The 26,786-nt window shown below is 23.6% G+C and overlaps 1 protein-coding gene and 1 non-coding gene across 2 annotated transcripts in view; both read right to left on the bottom strand.

Moving 5' to 3' along the window:
* LOC412011 (muscarinic acetylcholine receptor gar-2) overlaps window positions 1-19,420 on the bottom strand; it is a 56,262-nt gene extending 36,842 nt beyond the window's left edge. The window contains exons 1-2 of the mRNA XM_006558358.3: window positions 18,502-19,420; window positions 3,631-3,812 (exon numbers count right to left, since the gene is read on the bottom strand). Of these exons, the coding sequence (XP_006558421.1) occupies window positions 3,631-3,728 (98 nt within the window). The 5' untranslated portion in view covers window positions 3,729-3,812; window positions 18,502-19,420. The remainder of the gene's footprint in view (window positions 1-3,630; window positions 3,813-18,501) is intronic.
* A 6,717-nt stretch (window positions 19,421-26,137) lies between these two features.
* On the bottom strand, window positions 26,138-26,210 carry TRNAR-UCU. The gene has a single exon. It is a non-coding gene; the product is annotated as a tRNA-Arg (tRNA).
* Window positions 26,211-26,786: the final 576 nt, after the last annotated feature.

Here is a 26,786-nt window from a genome sequence, read left to right as displayed (position 1 = left end):
AAAAGATTTTTTTTTAATTTTTTTTTATTTCAATCAAAGAAAAAAAAGAATAGTTTTCTTCATTAAGTAATTATCGCAATAATAATCGAAAATTTATGAAAATAATAAAATGTTCATTATTTGAACATTTTATTATTTGAAGTGAAACATTAAATTTATTCATCATAATGATTTTTTTTTAACAATGAAAATAGAATTTAATTTGAAATTAATTTTAGACACTATTGAAAAGAAATTGAAATTTACTTCGATATTTTCTTTTCAGGAATCTTCTGATATGAAGTCATTCAAGATACTAGGAAAAGAACTTTTATGATACGAAACTCAAACTAAATACTATTTAACCTTTTACATTAAAATTTGTACAATTAAGCAGATAAAAAAATATTAAATTTCTAAATATTTATAATAAAATAATGTATTTTTTTTATATATATAATTATTTCAATTTCGTTTGTAAATAAATATTAAGATTATTAAGATCAGAGTAATATTTCCCTCAAAGTAATAGAATAATTTATCTAAAAAAAAAAACATCCGTTCCATTATCCAAAGCTTTTCTTATCCAAACACTATTAGCTCGGATAATGGAAGTTCTGTATGCAAAAATATTTCGTTCAGTTTTTATTTTTAAAAAAATATAAGATATATCGGCGAGTGCATGTAAAATATTCAGAGATGTATTACTCTCATATCAAAAAGGATGCATCGTTCCAGAAGTCTTTTAACAGCAACAAGAGGCAAACGAATACTCCATTTACCGCATGCACAGCCGTACTCATTAAGCGCGACCAGAGGAACAATGGTGTCTCGAAAAGGAACAAGACCCTCAAGAAATTTTTGCCTTCGTTTTGGTCCCCAAGAAAATTCATTTCCTCCAACCTTGGTGTTTTCCAACCATCTCCACGGACAACCAATATCGACTGTACGAGAGAAACCACATGATGCTATTAATCTTGAATAATGAACATTTTGAGGAAGCAACCATAGATCATGGGAAAGATCAAAATTAGAAATTCGAGAAATGATGAAATGGGAAATTATTTACGTACAATTTTCAATTTGTGATTCGTATATTGTACTTTTTCAATTTTATCGTCTTAATTATGTAAGATGACATAATTAATTTATAGAGTTAATGTTAAAATTTATACTTTTTTTTATTATGAAATTTGTGAATGTGAATTATTAATGGTGATAAGTTTTAAATGATAAAAATATATTTTTTTTCCTGTTAAAAAATAGAAGAATCATAGTGCGAAGGAAAAAACAAATTTTATAATAGAAGTTTATAAAATTTTAACAATATTAGTTTAATTAAACTGTAAGCTCTTTTGTAATACATAAATATTTCTATCTACAATACATTAATCCAAGAAAATATTTATTCCAAAAAACACATTTTTACAAAATTACAAAAATAAAATTTCCAGTTAATATGAAATTGATATTGTAAAAAGAAATAATTACGTAAAAAGACAATGATTATTTTAAATATCTTATCATAGAGAAATGTTAAAATATAAAATTAAAATTAACTCATAATTTAAAACGAGAAATAATTCAAAATTTTTTTTAATAAAATTCTCTGCTAAAATTCGCTGAACGTTTACATCATGATAAACCGAGCATCAAGATCGAGATCGTTTAATAAGTCCTAATTGCATATTAATATTAAAGAAAATGTAGGTCAACATTTCTTTCATACCCATTTCAGAACATAATTCAGATTTATAAATACCTCTCCTCGTACCTCTTGCTAAATTGCTCCGTAACTTCATATCTTTAAGCGAAACAGTTCGAAAATTTCGCGTGTACTAAGCACTAGATACTTGCTAGTGAGCGGAGTAAATAACCGAAGATGATTATTCCATAAATACACGTCGTCGCTACTTGATGCAGAAAGATTGGAATCGCTACGAATATCTAGCTGTAAAATATTATTACTAACAGTGAGATGTTTTAATTTTATAAGAAAATAAAATAGATTTAAAATTTATTGTCACATGAATTAAATATAATTAATTTAATCATACGTAAACGTTAGATTGAAATGTTTTTGGAATGGAATTTGAAAAAATTTTGTGAAAAATAAATATTCTTTCGTAAAACTATTATCTCATTAAACAATACTTTATTTTCCAATATTTTCTGCAAATTGAATCTTCTTTTTTTATTAATAATAGACATTCAAACAAATTGAAATTCTTCTTTCTCTTTATATAAATAAACTAAGGATAATTGATTTATAAGCTCAAAAAAAAAATAGATCAAATAATAAACAAAGTTTAAAAAAATAATTAAATACATATCAAATATCCATTTGAATAAATTTGATAGTACTATATAATTTTATTATCATTCAGTACAGACACAAATTACAATTTAATTTGAGTGATTCCTCGACTAGATAGGAATCTCACGATATCATGTGCTGATATTTTGTACTGATATTGCAACAATATTGAAACAATATTAAAAAAGAGCTTGTAATTGAGTATTGCTACTATCTTCGAATCTATTATCTTTTAACTTTGCAAATTTGTATTAGGAATATAATGAGTATACATTTAAAATAAAACGAAGGATAAGGACAAAATTTTTTTGTATTGTTTATGATACTTAATGGCGAATAAAATATATATTTTGCTATATAGTGCTTTAGATAAATTAAAATTTGAATTTTATCAATAAATTTTTTGATGATATATAATAATTTGCTTTTTGTTTTTAGCAAATTCTTATTAACAATAATTTAAATAATATTAAATTAAATAATAATAGTTAAATAATAATATATAATTATATAATAATTAAATAATTAAATAATAATAATTTAAAGAAGAAACTTAATTAATATTTATATGAATATCATTTCATCTATTCATTGTAAAATCTCAATGAATATAAGAGATTGAAAGAAAATATATCATAATTAAATAAAAATAGAAATAATATTTAAATTTAATCAATGGAAAATATGTTTAAAAAAACAAGAAATTAAAATTTTTAAATCTTTGCAGCATTAAAGTTAATTTAACAGAAATTTTACATGTTTAGTGGCTGTATTAGAAATATAATAGATTTAAATAATTCTCAATATTAAATTAATCATATAATTTTAATAATATTTGAATATTATTACATATTAAAAATATAACTTTTATGTTATATTGCAATAAAATTTTATTTGAGTTTATTAAAACTTATTTTTTGAATATTCTGACAATCTAAAAAAATTTTTAAACTGCAAGGTTGAAAATATTTTCAAGCTTTTAAAATCTAATTTCCTTTATAACATATTATAGAGTTATATATTATATATATTTTTTTAATTATGCAGTTCTCGCCGAATTTTATACATAGAATATAAGTAGTTGCAATTTAACATTTTAAAAGCGGGTTTAAAACGCGAGCAATTTTTATTTTGCTTTTTTTCTACTCTCATTTTTTAAAATATCAAATATTATTATACGAGTTATTATATTAATCATTATCAATAGAAAATTTTTAGTTACATAATATATGTCTTCGTTTTGTGATTTTTGTATTTGACTTTTAACTATATATCTTTCTTTTAATTGAAAATAGGATATAATATGTACAATATAAAGTTATAAATATACTCACCATTGTGTCATATAACGCGTGCTAATAATGAAGACAGGAGAAGTAGTACGATTAGCTTCGGTGCCATTTAGGCTGCTGTCTGTCCCATTTATCTCCATTTCACTAGGCGAAAAATTGCGGTGGCAGTAACTTTCAAAACCACTGACACCTTCACTTTAATAACCAATCACCTCTTGAGCATTCTGAAAAGAATACAATAATTATTGTAGTAATATATTTTACTCTTAAATCAAATATTTCAAATAATTTTTTATTTTTAATATTCATAATATATTTTACAAGAAAGATTAAAGATTATATGAATTCAAAAATAGCATTATTAAATTTTCAACTTTAATTCTCTTTATTTGTCTCTTTTTTTTTCTTTTAATAATAATTTTTAAATTTGAAATGTAAATTCTTAAAAATATTCTATTCTTCACAAAAATCCTTAATAATAATTATGAAAAATAGATACAAAATTTTATACTAGGCACTTAGACACTTGGATTAATATATATAATATATAAGATAGTATTTTAGTTAGTAATAATAAATATATATCTTTTCAATGAATATATTTTTTGAATATATTTTCTTTGTTAAAGAAAGTATTATAAAAGAATGTTTTTATCATAAATAATTGATAAAAAAGAATTTTTCTTTTTATAAAATTTGATACTCGAAGAATTAATTAACTGCAAATTAGTAGATATATCTTGCAAGTAAGCTTATGTTACAACAATTAATTCAGTCGCATTATTCTTTACGTGAAATAATTTTCGTGAACAGGATTATAATAGGTCAGGCTAATTGGAATTATTTCAAATAATAGAGAGAAATATCTCTTTTAGCAGTGGCTTGTCCCCAAGAGCAAATGTATAAACCAGATAAAGACACCGAATTGAAATGAATTCGTTTGCGAATGCTATTGAAATCGCTGCATCCTTTTATTATTGATTTTCATCTAAATTGATATTCATTTATGTTGAAAGGAATGTTTGAAGATTGAAGGCTATTCGATTTTATAATTTACTAAAAGAATAATATTTAGGTCCCATGTTAGAAATAGAAATAAAATATAATTTATGCTTTTTAGAAAAAATTATTAAACATTGTTATTATTTTAAATAGAAATTTTTTTTTAATATTATTAATATATTATAAATAATATTGAATAGAATTTTTGATATAAATTAAACGTAAGATAATTAAGTATAATTATTGATATAATTATTTCTATAATTAAAAATAATATATAAAAATTCAAGATTATTAAATTTATATATATATAATAAAATAGATTTACATATAAGATAGAAAAATAAAATTTGTATATATTTGCATTAAACATTAATATATTATATATATATCAAATAAAAAAATCGCTTAAATAAAATATATTCAAAAAAATTTATACAAATACTTTTTCATCATGCAATTGTTTTTGCAATAGTAGAATCGTAAATTAAATTTTTGCATTCATGTGACACGCGACAATTGTGCATTTTATTCTCTTGACCTTCGTAATTTTCTTTAATTTGAAAAAAAAATTTATTGCAGAGATTGACCAACTTTATTTTAAATTATATCAAAGCACGAAATTATAATATATACTATATATAACAAAATATATATATAAAACTATATATAACAAAAACATTGTAAATTTTGGTCCTTTTTATTCAATAAGCAACTTCATAAACATTTTCTATATTATTTTAATATATTAATTATTAATTTATTAATAAATTATTATTATAAGAAAATTTTCTACTTTCACAATATTCTATTCTTATAATAAAGATGAATGAATTTATATTTGTATCACAATGGAATATACATATGATATTTCTATTCTTTCAAAAGGATACATTTTAACCCCCACTTTATTCGTCTCACACGATTTTTTTCAATGTTCCTTAACATCGGTGTTCTTTTACATTTATATTGTAGTTTAACGTTCAAATATTTTTTTTAAATATTTATTCTATTTTCTTTAAACATGAAATGTTTCATTTGAATTGATATTATAATGTAATATTTAAAAATACTTTGGACAATGATTGAATGATTTTACTTTCTTTTTATTGTTAATGAAAATATATAAAATATTAATATATATGTAAAGATTAATTTTTTTTAATAAAATTATATATTTTTATATTGACATATTAACAAAAAAATTAATAAGTTATTTATAATAATTATTTATTTTAAAAAATATCTTTTATATTTCTATTTAAACAAATTAATCCTGTATAATTATTCAATTTTTATTTGAAAAATTTTCCAGTACAGCATGAATTTCTAATCGGTGGATTGCAACTTCCAAAAAAATCGAAAATTTTTTTCAAGTTATTTTTAAATGCAATTATTTAACAATATAGAAAACTTTAAAATAAAAATTTTCAGCGTTTAAATTTACTTCAATAAAATTATTTAAAAATACAATAAATATAAATAATTCATGTAGCAAAAAAAAATCTTAAAAACTCACATGACATAGGTACATTAAATATACACGTATTATTCTTTCTATAGATTTTCAATATTTGTTTTTAATTCCCGCCGTATTGTATATTTACTTAACCTATTATAAAAAAAAATAAAATTTTATACGATTATAAAAAGGAGAAAATCTGGCAAATTACTTTGACTATTACAAAACAGAATCGTATCTCAAAAAACATTAAGCAATACTGATCTAACAAGATATTCAGGTAGATCGATTTAAATAGCACATCCTAATAATCACCAACATCATCAACATCACAAAAGTCAGCATGTCAGTCATTTTATTATCCTAGAAACACTTTTCTCTCCCTATCAGTTCGTGCAATAGAGACCCTCCCCCCTCCCCCTCCCCCCTCCTGCCGTTATTATTCACGTCATTTCCTTAAGTAACAGCTTTTTCTCCCCCAGTATTTTTCCATTTTCAAAGAAACATATCTCTCCCTGGGCCCTTTCTTATCCTACCAACTTTTAACCCTCGATGTATTCCACGCCTCATTTTGCATCACTAGTCAAACATGAGAGAAGTATCGTGGACCTCAATCTAGCCGTACGTCTTATCTGTGCACACGTCACGTTCGTTCGGATACGAGTCAACGATACAGGGTATTTTTTTTTTTCCCCTCCTCTCTCTCTCTCTCTCTCTCCCCCCCCCCCTCCCCTCTTACAGATCGCGACTGCGGTGTTTGGGCACAGGGTCAAATGAGTTTTCGTGGCACATGTCGTACCTCTGTGTGCGAGCAATGTGAAACGGACGAGAGATAATGAAAATGGAACAGAGAGAAGAACCGAGCCACGATTCTCAGCTACGGAAAGTGAGAAGAGCCTGACATGTAGGAAATTTCGAGGAATATGTAGTTTAATGATGTAAAGCCACAAACCACTCCGATGGGGTGGGGTCAAATTAGAATGATCCTAGAAACGAGTCTTTGTACCTGCGGAGAATATTTAAGCGGAAAAACTTGTGATTATATTTCGTATGTGTTCGTAATTATTTCGTATATAAATATGTGAGATATGTTATTTATGAAATTTAAATTTTTCGATGATTTTTGATTGAATTTATATTAAAACAAACAATATTAAAACATTTCGTTTAAATTTTTATCTCGATTGTGAATATAATATTGATTAAAATATCTAAGTATTTGAAACAAAATTTTATTTTTGAATTTTGAGATGATTTTTTTTATTTTTTGTCGATAAATTTATCTGATTCATGGACAATCAATTGTATAATAAAGAAACTTTATATCCTAGAAAGTTTATCAAATTTTTGAGAAATTATGACAAAAAAAAGTGATTGTTTATAAAAGATATAAAATGAGAATAATAATATGTAATATTTGAATGATTTGCAATATTTAAAAATAATTCTTGATCTTTAGATTTCATCAATTTAAAAACTATAATACTACTTAAAAGCTATAATAAATGAAATTTCATTCCTTAATAAATATTGTTTCCATAATTTCTTTTAATGATCTCTATTAAAATTAAATAATTCTATAAATTTTTTTTAATTATCAAAAATTATGAATAACACATGAAAACTATTTCTTGTTAAACAATCATTATTCAATTATCTAATCTATAAAGTTTCAATTTACTAAAAAATTATTAAAAAATTACTGAAAATTAGTAAAAAATATTAATACAAAAATTTCCATAATTATTAAAAATTATAAATAATACAAAAAGATTTTCATTCTTATTATTTATTTTATTAAATAATTATTATTCAATTATTTATTTCAATTATTTACTGCAAAGTTTCAGTTCAATAAAAACTGATACATTTGTAACGAATATTGTTGACAACGTTAAACTTCCCACGAATCGATCAATAGATTAAAATGTTATTCCAAATATCTGGCAAGTTACGCGTGAAACCTTCACTATGAACACGTGAAACATGTAGTCACACAGAGATCTATACATGCGCAACGAATCATTCTGAACAATTGAGGTGAATCAGACAACGATCGTATATCAACAGTCGGTAATTCATTTCGAATTTATTGTTATTTCAAATGATACAAGCAGCGGCTATTGGCTGTTCGAACAATCCTGGCTTTTTTCCCATTTATTCGTTCGTTCCCTGTCTACGAATTTCAAATAATTTGCTAATTTTTATTTTCCACGTAGTTAGGGATCCCTAGATTCTTTGTATTTTATTTTCGCGTGTACACTACTTGATGCCACTCATCGATTACCGATTAACAGTTTCTCCGATGTAACTTCAAGATATATGTAGATTCACGTGAAAAATGGATTTTCGATTAAATGTAGTTTATTCCAACTCTCGATGGTATGAATTATGCATAAGCATAAATTAAATAAAACGTTCTACCCTTGGAATTAAATAGCAATAAAAAGTATCGTATAAATTAATACCATTTAAATTGTTTTGTGATTTAAACGTTCCTTTTTTTTTTTTTTTTTTTAATTGTGGGGAGAGTGGAAAGTGGAAATCAATTAGATAATGACCAGATTTTTCAGAGAAGTATTCGTTCAATCTGAATGAATTGAATTTTATGATGATTAAAATTTGAAAAATGAAATGATAATAATGATTGAAAGTGAAAGAAAAAAATATTTTTCTATTAAAAACAAAAAAGTTCATTTGTACACGAGATTTAATTATTTTGATTTATATCAAGAAAACTTTTTTTTAAGAAAAATTAATTCTGCAAAAATTATCTGTAATTATATTAGAGAAGAACTATAATTAAAATATATCATAATTGAATAAATTGTTTTTTGTTATAAATCCAATTCAATTGTTCACAATAAATATTCCTCACTAACAATATCTTTTATATTTATTTTATCATAAATTGATTATACAATTTATTCCAATAATAATAGTGAATATTAACAAGAAAACAATGAAATTATTTTATTCGTAATATCAACTATCTGATATTCATCTTCATCGGCAATTAATCAATTCCTTAATCAATTCCGAATCCGAAATTTCCGATATTAATGGAGAGGTAGAAACCAAATTATCAAAGATCTTGTATTAATAGATGATATATTAGGCGTGACAGATTCCTTATTATCTTGTCGCGTACAGTTTCCAGACAATGGACAAATAAGAGACAATTTAGTTTTACAAAAATCGTGAAAAGCGTTTGCTATTTAGTTTGAGAAAAGGAAGTTGCCGCTTCCAGTCAGCTGATTGAATATCCTTCTGCAGCGGAGATGAAAGTCGTTGCAGCTTGGAATTAGATCGATATATAACTATACAAATATATTTTCTCCAAGGGGGAAAAAATTGTCGATAAACCTAGTTTGACGCTTTTTCCCTTCCTGTCGGCTTTAATGAGATTCTCACCGATTAATCTGAATCGATCGTTTCGTATTTTCTTCTCTCTCTCTCTCCCCCTCCCTCTTCCTTCCCTTCGTCGGTAACATTCGATCAAAGATCGAATAAAACGTTATCGACATGCGCATTATCGACAGTTTCGATCAATCAATTGAATATTTGTATCAATAATTATCCTAGTTTCGTTATCATCCATGCTCGAAGATTAATGATTGAAAATTAATTTTGGTCTATGAAAATTTAGGATGATTTATCGAGTTTGAAAATATTGTAATAAAGATTAGGGAGAAATTTTTATTATGGACTTTGGTTTTTAATGATATTTAATTTTAAGTAATTTTTTTATTATTAAAAGTTGCATTTGTTGCACGAGATATTCAATGAGAATCTCTGATGAAGATAAATATTAGAATTGGACAATTTGAAAACCTTTTGAAATTCAAAAAGCTTCGAATTTTAGAATCTCGAATTTAATAATATATATATAAAATTTCCAATTGAATTTGTTTTAAAACAAATTATAACACAATTATATAAATAATATCAATATGAATTAAAACAATCGAATTTTATAGATAAATAATTATTATTATTATTATTGAGTAACTTTGAATCTAAAAAACTTAACTTTGAACTTAAAAAACTGCAGAAAATCAAACTTTATTTATATTCTTGTTCTTGAAATTCTGTTAAATTTTTAAAAAAATTGAAAGAAATAATAAATATTATAGATTTCAATTGATAGAAATGATTGACAAATCTAAAAATTCAATTTATTTTTAATTATAAAGAAACAATTTCATTTGTTAATTCTAACTTAATAATGATTTATTTTTTTCAGCTGCTACTCAATATTTTGAATACAAACATTTCATTACAAAGAAAAAGCTAAAATTATCTTTTCCATTTATCTTTTATCATATATTCCATATTTAATTCATGTTTATCAAATTATATTTAATTAATTAAACTTATATTATATATGATTTATTTATATACGACATTAAAAGTTACTTTAAAAAGTAACTTGAAGTGTCAAAATTTCGATCCAAAATATCTTTTTATAGATATATAGAATATTTAGACGAGCATGATGTTCCTTTGAATGACGTTGAACATATTGTTATCGATTTCTTCTACATATCAAGTAAGCAAGCTTGTCATAAACGCTTCTCATTCTCTTCTTAAGCGGCTTTAAACATCACTCAGCGATTTAGATGGTCTATTATTGTCCATCTGTGCTATGGGGGAAACTACTAAACTTCTTTTATTATAGAGCCATATATTCTTCGATTTTCATATTATTATGAAATCAAAATTTAGTCTTTTTTTTTTTGTCAATTGATTAAAGCAATACAAATATAATTAATATTAAAAAAATTAATAAATAATCATCACACATGAAATATCATTTTTATAATAAATAAAATTTTAAGCTAATATTTTTAAAAATATTTTTCATATACATTCTATATACTTTTTTAAACAATTAACTAGTTTCATTATTCGTTATTATTCAAAATCAAATCAAATTATCAATTATTCAGAATTTATAAAACAATTTTTAAATTTTTTCTTTCAAAAAAATTTAAAGTGAAATAAAGAATGGATACAACATTTTGAAATATTAAATTCATGTTTTTAATAATTTTTTTATTGTACCTGTTTTATATTTAAACTTATATAAAAAAATTCGAAATAATAATAATAATTATTTTATTAATATAATATTTTTATTATTTTTTCAATTTCATTTATTTTGAATTTTTTTTTTTTTACTTAAACTTAGAAAGAAAATGAAATTGCATTCACACTAATTTAAAATATATCAAAAATGGTTGTATGTATAATTTATTTAAAAAAAAAAATTCAAAAGAGAATTTGTAACATTATTTTTTAAAAAAAATCATTGGTAATCTATAAATTAATATGAATAAGATATAAAGATAAAGATATAGTGAATATTTATATGAAATTTTAAATAATATTAATAATCATCAGTATTTTTATTTTATCAAGCTTTTTGAAAGCTATATTAAAATGGAATAATGAATTCATATCATTCGAATGCAAATTGAAAATATACTAAAAAGTGGAACAATCTTTCTTATTCGCTAATACTAATTTTTATTTTATTTATTTTTAGAGAAAGAATGATTTAATTCAATAAAGGTTTTAAAAGCATGTATAAAGTAATTATTAGTTTCATTATTAGTTTTTAAGTAACCCTATAAATTTCCTTACTTTGTATCAATTAATTTCTACGTAGCAAAGAAAGCTTTCTTATAAGATGAAGAGATATAATAACATTTTTATATAAAATTCTATATATAATAGAGTTTACGTAGCAATCTATGTATAATATTATTATAAGTGAAACAATAAAATTGTGATTTTTATACCTCGATAATTTATTCAATTAATTTCTATTGATCTGTATTTCCATAAAAAAATTTAATAAACTTTTGTTCAAAATTATTATTAAAATATTTTATATATTTCTTCTTATTTTTTTTTAATAATTATACAAATACATACGAATATTTACAAATATTTTACATATTTAATACATTTTCAAATCTAACGAAAATATACAGATATTTTAATATTTAGTAAACGTATATTTTTCATATAAAAAACAAATACAAAAATTGCAAAAATATTAAAAGCTTATTTATTAAATTCAATTTAAGTTTATGTTAGATGAAACAAAACAAAAAGCAAACTTGCGAAAAAAAATGATTTTTTTTCATTTTCCATCTCGCTTCATCTTAAACGAACTTTAATATAATTTAAATATATAATATTAATAATATTATTTATTATATATTAATATAATAAATAAACCTTGATCAACATTTTTGTACCAACTTTTACGTTTATTTTAATTTTTTTTCGTTTATTAAAATCAATTTTCCAATAAATATATTAACATTTTCTTTCAACTTTCATTGAAGACGAATAATTCTTTATTTTATAAAAAATCATAAATAATATCCTTATTAATACTTCGTTATATTTTTATTCTAAAACTTTTTAAAAGACTTTCTGAATATATCACTGATATAATTAATAAATCTTCATTACATGTTAATATTTACATTAAATGTGTAATTCATTGTCAATATTATTTCGAAAATGGAGCAAAATACCTATTCCCCGTATCTCGAATAGTGGGAATACATACAAATTTCTACTGAAATGGTTGCAATACCATCATTGTGCAATTGTATATATACTATTTATTCCCTCTCATTGGGATTCATTCGAATCCTTTATCCAAAATATAATGAAATTTAATCTATTATAAATCGTATAATTATAGAATAGATTGCAAGAGGAATTTTTCTAATCCAATTTTTAGAAATCGTTACAATAATAATGTTTTTTAAGCAGGGACATCGATTTTTAATTTAATCTAATAACAAAAACTTTTTCTACAACTTGTATTCTTCTACAATTTGTTTTTTCATATTGCAAAATCATATTGCAAGCGACCTATTACAGCCTACCAACCTTTCTTTCCGTGACTTCACATTCGTGACATCTGTGACACGAACAAATTTTCGCACCCCTCGCTCTGCTAAAAACGAAACTAAAACTTTCACCCAGTTGCCGCCGTCTATTTTAATCGTGACCAATCGTTTACGTTCGTTGCGTAGAAATTGCCCTAATTAAGAGCCCTGTATAAAAGCAATTAAACTTGCCACGATTAAGAAACAACAATTTTGTGGATTATGGTTTAATGATCACGGAAAATGTGTTAGCCATTTTCGAAACCCGGTGCAAGAATTCAACGTGGCCGATGAAGTGCTATTCAATTTGTTCTTTTATGTGAAATTGAAAATCTTTGTTCCTGTAATGATATCGTAACTACAGTTACATTATTATTGAGAATAGTATTGTTACTACACTTCAAGATTGAACGCTATTGAAATAAACTCTTATTGAAATAATTATTTAATTTTACTGTATTATATTGAATAATATATCATTAATATATCATTATTTATATAAATATACAAATAAAAATTTAGACATTCATATTTTAAATATTAATTACATTTTATTAGAAATATTTCACTTTTCTATTACATAATATTATATAAGTTGAATTAATTAAAGCTAGAATTAAGTAGAATATTTTTATTTTAATAAGATGTTTCTAAAAAAATATTGTAATAAAAAATGTTCTTTTGAGTTGGAGTTTTATTTATTTGAAAAATAAATTTATTATACTCTATTATTTGATATTTTATTTTATATTTAGATATTTGTTAATTAATTTTATTATAAGAATGCTTTTTTGAATAGAATCATATTTTCTTCAAAACTATTTTTTTTTTTCTATTTTTTCTGAATCTATTAAATATATTTCATATTTTTGCAATTTTTCTAATTGTAAAATGAAATTTACGTTTCTTATATAGCGTGTACAAAAAATTTATATTTTCCATTGCTTTTCAAAATATTTGATATTGTTAACAAGAATCATTATCACTAATAATTAATTTTTTAAATAAAAATTTATTAAATATCTTTATCTTAATTAATTATTAATTCCTTCTATTTGTTATTTTTTTTTCAAGTTTGCTTAAATTTAAAATGTCCAATTTTATTACAATTATCCTAAAACTTATTATTCCTAAGACTAACCAATACATACTAACAATAAGTTAATTTAATTTTATCCTAAAACTAACGATCATTAAAATTTTATAATTAATATATTTCTGCTGTTTATAATATTTTTCACTTAATGAAAGTTGTTATTGAATATTGTTATATTGTTTCTTTTTATCTGTTAAAATTACGAGCCACCAGTTTAAAATTAAAGTTTTCCAGTAAACTATTTCACTACAATTATTTTCATTAATTTTTATTAAAATATGTTAATCATTTTATAATATAAGAAAAAAATCAAATTTATATAAAAAGAACGTAACATCAACACGGAATGATTGATTTTATTACTAAACATGTTTGTGAACAGTTTTGTGAAATTAAACTTTATGATTGATACGATAAATAAACTCACCATTTGATTTATTGATTTGACACTTGACCGACCATATTCACTTCAATAGGAATAAAATCAGAGAAATAATACATAAACGTGACTTATCGTGTTGATTATCGTCCTATTTATCTGATTTGAACTATTTTTTCTTGATATATCTAATACTTCGTTTAATTGTAAAATATTTATGGCACATAATATTCTCGCCAATTTTTCACATTAAATAATTACGTAATTTCAAAAATATTAAAAATTAATATTCCAATTAAATCATAGACAAATTTATCGAATTCGCCTTATTTATTTATCGTATATATGTATTATATATTAGAATATAATAAAATATGAACGAATCATAAAATTAATTATTGTAAAAATATAACAAATTTCTTTTATCTATTTTATTATATGATTTCTAATGTAATATCAGTTTAAATATAAAATATAATAATTACGAATAAGATTAAAATATTGTGACATGAAAATATAAAATGGGAAATAATTTATTAATAGAAAATTATATCTTGATAATTACGAATACGCTCTAATTCACGTGATAAATATCATACAAATATTTGCCACAATTTTAAATCTTTCATTTTAATTCAATTATCTAATTTAACTATTTTCAACAAATTTGAAAAATTTAAAACTTGCGTGAAAGAAATATATATTTATTATTTAATAACTATGTCGCGTAAGTGTATCAAGTAATAAAATATTAAATAATACTTGGTACAAGTTTCATATTAACTTAGTGGCTATAACACGATAATTATTATACATTTCATAATTAATATTTTAAACAATATGGAATACGTATACGTATGTTTCATTTCCTTAAACAAAAAAATTGCGTGCAGGGATAATTATTTTAAAATCTGTATTTAAGTAAAAAAAAAAAAAAAAAAAAACGCGCAGAAATGTTATATCGTCCTAAGAGTGAAATTCGCTTCTATTTCTTGTTACTCAAGATGTTCGTGACGCTTTTCCCGTATTAAGTTAAACATAAATTCAAGAAGGATGGCGTGTGCTCGCTAGGTTGTCGTGCTCTTTATCAGTCCTTTCGAAAAAAAGTGATTCGTATATTACAGTGGCCATAATTATTTATCGAGAATTTTTTTCTCCATGTGCGTTAAATGGATTTAATTGAATTTGTCGATAAAATTCGAGATTATATAATATCATAATTTGCCAAGACTCGTAGAATTAAAAATTTAAGAGTTGTAATCTTTCTAAATTTAATCAAATTTGGATTGAAATTTTTTTTTTAATTTTAATTCTAATTTAATTTAAACTTGATTCTATTTAATTCTATTTAATTTTCATTTCAACTTGAAAAGAAAATTTCCAAAGTGAGGAAATAATTTAATACATATTATTGAATTATTATTTTCAATTTCAATATGTGAACTGTTTAAATAATGAAAAGTTAATATCTTGCTTTATATCATTAGTGTTTGGTTGATAATAATTTTATGAGCACATCATTGCATCATCGTGTAATTAAATCATTTTCGATTATTATACTCACGCGGTTCATTGAATATATTAGTTATTATAAAAGCATTTCTTAATCATATCCCTTTCCCTTTCGTTTATTATAGTTAGTGTAATCATTTTACACTTGGTAGGAGTCATGAATCTTTAAAGAAATTGTATTTTCATACATTACTCAATTTCAAATAATCTTTTTAAATTATTAGCAATTAATTATTCAATTTTGCAATAGGACATGTATGAAAATTTTAAATTTTATGTTTCAAAGTACAAAATTTTTTATTTTCATATAACAAAATATCGTATTGAATTTAATTTAATAACTTGGAAAATAATAGAAATTATCAACAAAATTATAAAAAATTTTATATTACCATATAATATAGCAAAAATAATACAGAAAAATACACGAAGAGAAAAGCGTACAAAGTATAAAATTTAATTTTAACTCGTTTTTGAGTAATTTTTAATATACAATGTGATAAAATGTACAAAGAAATGCGTACAAAGAAGAAACATTTATACATCAGTTCCTACAGTTTACATTGTTCCATTACACGTAACAAAGCATTTTAATAATAATTTTTAATTTCATTAACTTAACAATATGCATTTTGGCCTACATCGCTCTTTGACCATGACAGGATAATACAAATACACGTCTCTCTATTCTTCACAAAGAATTAACTAATCGATATTTATCGATTGTCCTTTAGAAGTCTAACATGGAACGCACGAACTAGAATCCTTTCACGTTTACTATCAACTAATCCTTCAATTCTCATGCAAAATAGGTAAGCTTAATGCGGTAATAAAATTCACTTTTGATATGGAATTTTATTTCAACAATGTTACATAGATTTCCAATTGAAAAGTGAAAGCTTGTATAATATACTGAATATATTGATTCTTAAAATCAAATTTAATGATTAATATATAAATATTTATTTTGATCATTGCATCTACACATATATATATATATATATATATATATATCTTATTTATTTTTTTTTAATCTTTAATTTATAAACATTTGAATTAATACAAATGTTTTAAATTCCTTATAAACTAAAAGATAATGAATCTTTATTTTTAATTAAAACATGCTATATAAATTTTTTCAAATTTCTTTAAAAACTATTATTAAATAATATTCCCAAATACATTGGCAATGAAAGATTTATAAATGCAGAAAAAAATTATTTTAGAATTTTTTTACTTAAGGAAACATTTAAGTTACAGATTGAAACGAAAAAAATTATTATTTATTAACACAAAATAATAAAATTATAAAAAGATTCAGTACAATAGAGATTTAAAAATTTTCAATTGATATTGTAAAACTTTAAAATTAACTTGAAATTGATATTTTTATAGAAAATTATCTACTAATAGAAATAACTATTCTTAATATAAAATATAAACTAAACTCTATCACGATAAACTAAAATAAACTAAGAATATTTATATACGCATCAGAGTTAAATCTAACGTGGAATTTATTTGTGCAATAATGTTCCTTTTTCATCCACGTCAATCATAGATCGAGTATCGCTCAGTTGAGTGGAATAAACGCTTCTGAATCCCGTTTAAGGTTGGCATCACTGAGAATTGCAGTTTCTTTTTTATCGAGCATGAAAATCGTGGGATCCGATCCATCCGATTTTTGAATTTGAATGAATTTTCACATCTTCGTTCCATTTCGTGTGAAAGAATTTCTGTGTCAACCCCGTTCCTCTCCTTTTCACCAGACCGCCAATGAATTTACATTTTGTTCAACAAAGCATGATCGTTGGAATATATAATTTTTTCGATAATCGATCGCCAACTTCACGCACGCATAAAGATAAAAGCGAAACTATGTATACGTTTCACAATGTATTCGTTGTTTCAAGAAAAGAAAAAGAGGTTACATGCGCGAAAAATATGAAACAATACATTAATTCGAATTGAAAAAATAAAAGATGTAATGAAGTTTTCAAATATTTTATAAATAAATTATATTAATGAAACATTAAAAGTTATTATTTTTGTTTGAAAGATAAATTTTTTGCAAAATTCTATATTATAAATAATGTTGTTATTTAACTTTATAATGAAAAATAGCTTTGTAAAAATATTAATTCAAATTAATTAAACGTTATATTTCTTATTTTAATAAGAAATTTCAACTTATATTAATTTCCCAAAATTCAATTTCTTAAACCATATTAATTAAATATTACAGTGTATCAAATTCTAATATAATTTTTCGAATTTAAGATTTTATATAAAGAGATCATTAAAGATATACATAATTATGCTTTACTCTTGTAATTTAAAGTTCCAAGTTCTTCGTGTTCTTTTTTAGAATAATATTATATAAATTAAATTCTTCTTGAATTTCTGACTTTAAAAAATGAGAAAAATAAATACATGGAATTTTGGAAATATTGGGAAAATGAAAAAATGATAGATAATATATTTATAGCTAAGAAGAGAAGTATAGGAAACACATAAAGACAACAAGTAATGGGTAACTCACCTTGTATATCCTTCGACTGGAGGACTGCGGCAAAGTAGGCCACATAAATCCCCAAAACTTCAATTCTCGGTGTTCCACTTCGTCATGCCTGCCTGAGTTCTTAGTTTCATCTTCCCAAGTTCTGGATCGGTATTGAGTTGTCACGTTGCAACTTAACAATCCACGGATAATATCATTCCAATAAATTCGATGCGAACGAAATCCAATGAAACGTTTCTTAATTCGTAAAAATTAAACTCTTAACGATAAACGATAAAATTATCACAAATATCATCTAAATCGAGTATACTTTCCAATCATAACATAAATTTAAATTGAAACCAAACCCTTCACATTTCCAATATTCACTGACAAAATTCCTAATAACCAATAATCCCTGAACAATCTTCCTTAACAATAACCAAATAATCCTCAATATATAATAATATTTCACCACTACTCCCAATACTTCTCCTTATCGTCAACGGATTTCAATCATATATTCCCCTCGATCTCTCCTCGACTTTCTATCCTTTCACTCGTAATCAACTTCGCGATAAATCCTCCCAGTGAAACGGCATTACCAGCTAGGTGATCAAGTAACGATCGAGTAACGAAATTGCATCCACAACATACTCCTTCGAAATCGCTAATTATTATCCACTTGTCTTTTCCTCTTCACCACCGCGCACCACATTATTCGAGGGAATAATACATCAGGATACGATCGAGCTGTACAACAACCCAATGGAATATACGTCGAATATAAATCGGATAAATAATGATGTAAAATGATCCGACGTATCTGTTTGTTTGTTTTTATCTAGAAAGACATTGCTCGATCTCGAGCTTGAAGGGAAGGATTGGCACGGAAGCGCGCGACTTCCGGCTCCGTCGCGTTTTCAAACTCTGCCACGAATGGGGGAGAATTCGACGGACACGCGGCGAGGATTCAAGTGAGCGCCGCGTGGCGTCGCGGTTGTGTGCAGCCTGGTTCCAAGGCTGCGCATGCGCACAACCGGCGTCCGAGGGCCGCGCGAGAGGGATGAATCGTTCGTACGCCGCGTTTGTTATCAATTCACCTAGTTTTCTTCATAATCGGGCGGAGAACCTGGGTGACGGTTAGGTGTGTGAATTAACAATGAGCCCACTCGATTCCGATGACGACACGACACGTGGACGCGCTTGAAACACTGATACCAACGACTGGGTGATCTCGTGCCGAGTGAGATGATGTGCATTCCGCTTGCTATCCATTGCATTAATATCATTTCTTTCTTTTTATTATTCATTCACGAACCTTTTTTCTTTTTCATTCCTTCTTCTTTAGCCGTGCTAAGAATTCTTATATTAATGTTGAATATGTTTTGTAAGGAAAGATACGAATTGTTTGAATTTTGATATTTCGTGGTTAGGTGATTATTTTTAGGATAATGTTAAAGTGAAATGTAAACGAAACCAATTCGTTCTGATAAGAAATTTTTATACGAGTAATGAAATATAGTTTAAATAAAGATTTGTTTAATTCCTTAAATATCGTAAATATATGTATTATTTTGGATATCTGTTTTTTGCATAAATATCTACAATCTATTTATTACTAAAATTTTCACATATACTTATATTATAAAGATAAAAATATAGAATATGATAAAGAAATGTTTCATTAGAAAATAAAACATACAAATACTTTTTTAAACATAAACTAAAATAAAGGTTGATTTAATTCAAAATAAATTGGAAATTCATTCAATATTTTACATAAATATAAATTTTAATATATATTATACTTTAAAAAGAAAATTTTTACATCATATCAAGTTTATTTAATTTATTACATTTTTGTTTATATTAAAAAAAAGTTATGCAAGTTAAACTATATATTTTTCTTTATTTGCGTATAAACACAGAGAATTAGGCGACTGTAGGTATTTAGAATAGGGGACAACATGAGCTTCGCTTTGTACGTCCATTACTTATTGTTACCATAAGACTGTACAATGGGCATTGTAAGATTTAAGATAAAAATTCGTAGGAGGAAAGTTAAAAAGAGTGAAGTTCTAAAAGCAAACATACTTGCAAAAAGTATTTTTTCATTCTTATATCGTCAGAAATTTTATGCCCAAGTGATCATTTTGTTTCAACTTATACTATTATTTATATATATTTTCTTCGCATTCTAACAGCTTCCTATATATTTTTATCTTCTTTTAAGTCAACAAAGCAATTATTATCAGCGTAAATGGGAAAAAACTTTTTCATCTATTATTATTCTTATATAAAAGCTACCGTTAAAGGTATTTATTATAATCAATCAATATAATAATATTGATTTTTCCATGGTTATATTATTTTTAAAAATATATATAATTTTGTTAAAATTATTCTACAACAAGAAATTCTCCTTCAATATTTCCTAATATCTAATGATACATATTTTTAGAATAATAAATATTTACTATGTTATATAACTAATGTAAAAAGTCATATTTAAATAAAATATATCATTTATATAATGTGAGATATTAAATAATAAATTATTAGATTAATCAATCCACAAAATGTCATATAAAATTAATAATAATATTTTATTTAATTTTAATTGGCAATTCAAATAAAGAGTTAACTATATATTAAAGATTAATTAATTATATCAAGATGAAGTCCTTCAAGAACAATTCCCAATATTTTATATATCGTTGTGTCATTCTATAATTGTTTCAAATATATTCTCTATTATGTGTCTCATTATTATTTCACATATACTATACATACAAGGACGACTATAAAAGAAAATAACAAAAATAATTTTTTGTTATTATTATTAACAAAAAAAAATCATCAAAATTTTATTATATAATATTATGTTTCTATTAATTTCTTTTTCATCTTTTTATTATATATCATAATACTATTCATACCAAAAACTATGTAAAATTATGTAACTATTCTTATTTTTCCTTTTTATAAAATATTTACATCATTTATAAAATACATTTATAAACATAGATTTATATATTTATTTATTATACATTTATAAAATATTTACATCATTTCTGCTTAGAGCCAACGAGATCAACATTATAAAAATTAATAACGTTTAAAAAAATAAAACTATCAATTTTATTATTATTATTAAATTCAATGGAAATATTCTTATAAAAAAGAAATTCTTATAAAAAAAAAAAAATCATCTTATTTTGGTATATATTCAAAAATTCTAAAATCATTCTAATTTAGTCATTCTGGTTGCATCACTCTGCGTGTTCATCATCAGGCAGACGGTAACAAAATCGTTGTAAAATTCTTTCAGACCGTTCGAAATCGTTCGAGATCTGATTAGAAAAATCAAAGAGGGAGCCACGGTTCGCATGAATTCGCCAGTTGCGCCTTATCTCGAGGGAGTTCAACTAATTGTACGAGTTTACATCGCGGCACGGCGTGATCACGTCGATTAACGAACAGGTTTCGGAGATACACGACACGCTGCAAACTGTGCAGCGGCAGTAGGTCGGCATGCAAAGCTCTATCGTTGATCCCAATCTTCTCCTTTGACGAGGATGTGTGATCGAGCACAGTCCAAAATTAACACCACAAGAGCACGAGCGAGGCAACATAGCGTCACGAACAACACAGGGATCAGTTGATTCGCCCCCTTTGGTACACGCGTTTCTGGCGACTTGTCTTTTAAACTGGGTCAATACAATTTTTAATTGAAATAATTCCATAATTTTTTTCAATATGCGTAAGTGTAATCAATTTTTCTCGAGTTTAACGCATCGCAATAGCATTGGATTGTGTGATTGTACAAGAGTATTAGGTAAATATAAAAAATGAACTTTGGAACTTTACAAAATGAATTTTTAAAATCTGATTTTGAAACTCAAAAATTGAAAAATCATCATTAATTATAATTAATTTAATGTTTAAAAATAGGCAAATGTAATAAAATAAAATAATAAAATATACAATAATAATAAAATTTATTTGGGCGTTTTTGGATTTTCCATTCGATTTTGTAATGTACGAAATAAGTAAAAATCAAAATAAGCAAAGTCTGATGAACAATAAATAGGATAAAATATGTAAATTAAACTGAAACAACTTTTTATGACGTCAAAAATATACATGCATTCTTATAGTTTTTATTAATGCTTTTTGAATATAAATGATACTTTTAATTACATTTAATCATGTAATAGATAAAGGTTCATTATAAAACATAATTTTTATAATCCTACCAAAATGACAATAAAATCCTGGATATTATGGATTCTATTAAATTATTAGACATAAAAAAAATAAGATGAATTATTAATAAACTACTTTAATATACATAATTTAATCTAAAAATTAAATAAAGTATTAAAACAATTAAATAATTAAATATATTTAACCATTAAATGTGAAAATTGGGTAGATTTTTTTATTCTATGATTTTTTAAAATTTAAAATTTTCTCGCAAACAAGATTTGAAATGAAAATATTTTACAAGACGCTTTTAAACTTTTAGAATCAAATTTTTTCTTATTTATGACAAAAACATATCTTTTTACGATATTTTCGTAAAAAAAAAAAAAAGATAATTCGTCAAAAAGAAAATTTATTTAATAACAAACTGCTATAAACTATTACAAATAAGAATAGAACGTAATTTCCACCATTATTCGTGTGAAGTACAAATACAAAGACATACTCCAAACGATTCGGTTGGAAAACGAACTGAAGCCGAATTGCCGAGCGTGCCGAAGACTTTTACCCCTTGGATAAGGAGGGATTTAGTCGTGGATATCTGTTTGAATGAAGGTAATATCAGAGAGAGGTTTTTGATGGGGTCTGAGGGAGTGACCAAAGCGCAGTTAAAGACAGGGTCCCAGAATGACGTCGCGACAGAAGCTGGAATGGATGAACGAGGGTGGTCAACGTGAGAATGATCACCGTGAAAAGAGACAGAAGAAAGAAAGAGAAAATGGTCAGAGACCCTCATCATCCTCCGCTAATATTTACTTACGCATATGCAAAGACGAGTCTTACTAAAAAGAACTATCTCGTTGGTATTCTTTGATAAATATGCCTGGAATTATGGAAGACTCCCTTCAATAACCCCCTTAAAGTTTAATACACCTTTAGATATTTATTTGTCATCATATATGTATATGGAGAAAAAGATTGATTAATGATACGAAATAACAGTTATAAATTAAATTAAAGTTATAAATTAAATCTTGTACATATTGTATACCGAGTGTGATTACATGATATTGTTATCATAACCTTACTTTAAGCGTGAGAAGAATATTTATTGTATATTTCTATTTGCATTTATTTTAGTTTATCTTGATATATCGACAATATGACAAAAATCATATTATGATTAATCATATCGTATTATTTAAAAAAGGCTATGATAATTTTCATTATTAAAAAGTATTTTGACAATTTAGAGTTAATTTTAGTTAACAATTTTTTTGTGATATATGGTCATATCATCAAACTAATGGTACATAAAGATGAAAGATGATATGAAAAATAAATAATAAAATATTTTTTTCTCATATAGATTCATTTCATTCAATCTTCAAATCAATATTGAAAATTTATATTTATTACACATATATTTGAAAAAATTATGCATTATTTAAATGAATATCCTTATGGTTAAATCAAATATTTGCATTCTTTAATTTCGATTAATTATTTAAAATATTGATTAAAAATCTCAAATACAAAATAAGTATTTGTTTTATGTAATTTTTTCCAGAATGGATTATATCATATTTTCAATAAATATTAAATATTAATATATTCAAAATTAGATAAAATTATAATAATATAATATAATATAATTTTTAAATTTTCAACCATTTAACTAATAATCGTGTTTTATTTAATTTAACTTTACTAATTTTTATCCTGAACTTAGAAAATCGATTTAATAAAATAAAAGAATTTAGATATAGATTAGTTTTAATAAAAATTATTTTTAAAAGTTATTTTTAAAATAAATTTAATAAATCATAAATTTTATTAATAGTATAAATTTGTTATAAAGAATTAATTAATTTAATAAATTATTGGTAAAATATTGAAAGATATAATATTTTATCACAAGATATATTTATAATTTTATATTAAAATATATATCGGAAAATTATAGATAGCTATTTATCCCATTATCGATATAACAGTTGATACATAATGACATATGAAGTGTAAGATAGACATGATATCTTATGGGATTTTTTATTTCACGTTCTGAAATATCAACTTTGAAAAAAAAACAATATTTCTTCTCATCCTTTGCGATTTACTATATAGAAACAAAGATAAGAAATAAAATGAATGTGACATCTGTGTGATTTAGTTTGCACTAATGATCTTTGACACTCAAAAGATGGTGCTGATAGTCAATTCTTATTCTATCTGTATTCTTTTCATATTATATTTGCTTTCCTTGTCTATTATTTGTTTCATTTAACATTCGAGAGATGGCGTTGATTCCTTAATTTTTAATCTATTTCTATCTTTCTCTCATTATTCGCTTTCTTTGTTTGTATTTATTCAATTTACGAAATTTATACACTCAAATCATCAACTTTGTGACATAAATATTAACATTTACAATTATAATATAATATTATATCACAATATATATATAGCTTTGATAATATTATATTTAAATATATATTTTATTAAAAAATCTCATAAATTAATATTTGATATTAGTATTAGAAATTATTTTTAAAATTTATTGACTTTAACACCTTTTTTTAATTGAATTGAATATAATTCCTTACTTTTTTAAATTAAACATATCAAATACTCTGATTTTTTGAATCGATATTTGAAAATATAAATTACAGAGTCTCTTAAAAAAGATTTTATCTTATATCTCGTGTCTTACAACATTGCATAATAATTGGAATGAAAATTAAATTACATTGAATTACAAAAATATAACAAAGATGAAATCTTTAGAATTTTTATAATCCTTTATATAATGCTCATTTCTTCTTTTTTTTGAATGCAATATCTGCTGAAATTTAAATTTAAATTTATTCTTTTATCATAAATAAAAAAAATAAATTATATAGATGAATTATAAGTATAAATTACAAACGTTGATCACAATAAATATATTTAATAAATATTTATTAAACATATATAATTAATAATATATTCGAATGATTGTTATCCATACATATAAACAGAATCTTGAATAATATTTATTTTGAAATCCATTTTGTGAGTATAATCACAAAATTGAAAAAGCTTCAAAGTACTAAAACTAGAAACAAGAATTTATATAAAAATATTAATTAATTTATCCCATATTGTATCCCAATTATGTAACATAATTTATATCATTTTAAAATCATTTTAAAATCATTGAATATATAAAAGAATCTTTCATATTTTAAAATATCTAAAAACACAAAATCCATTGTTAGCTTTATATTTATTATGACTATATGCATATGTAAAGGATAAAAACAAACAATTTTATTTAAGAGAAAATAATAAAAGCAAATATAAATATATATATAAATAAATAAATAAATATCTTATCAAAACAATATCTTATCTAAATAAAAATTGTAAAAGCATCAGACAAATTAAAATTGTAAAAAAAATTTACGTTGTTATTAAAACACATCATCCCTTGTGGGGATCGAACCCACGACCTTTGGATTAGAAGTCCAACGCGCTATCCTCTGCGCCAAAGGGACTCGCTGTAAAAATTTTTCATAATAGTATACTTATGTTTAAAACTTTTATTATGAAATATAAAATAAATATATTATAAATTTTTTAACATTTTTCTTTTAATAAATTACAAAAATAAAAAATAAAATAATAATATAAATATTTTAAATCAAATTTAAAAAATTAAAGATAATTTCTAACCTATCATTTTTGGATCATCATGGTTAGTTTTGAATACATAGTATTATACAATTCCTCTATATTTAGCTTATTTTTTTGTCTTTTGAGAAAATGAGAAATTCAGCACAGTTTTTAAGATCGATTGGTACCAATCTATGCAATAATCTGATTATATAAATTATAAACATTTTCTGCGCATTTGATTACATTGATCTCAAACATCATAATATTGTAAGTACTTACGTATTTGAATGAATTGGCTATGAATTGGCTGTATTTAATTTCGGATGAATTCAAACATTTCCACAAATTATACAATACATAATATGTATTGTTTATTGTTATACATGTATTTATATGTGAAAAAAAATAGCTATTTACATTTATTATTTTATTTTTGCAAAATATTAAATAGAATA

The sequence above is a fragment of the Apis mellifera genome, linkage group LG9 (assembly GCF_003254395.2).
Source record: "Apis mellifera strain DH4 linkage group LG9, Amel_HAv3.1, whole genome shotgun sequence".
Lineage (NCBI taxonomy): Eukaryota > Metazoa > Arthropoda > Insecta > Hymenoptera > Apidae > Apis > Apis mellifera.
This window is presented reverse-complemented; position numbering and strand designations above follow the sequence as displayed.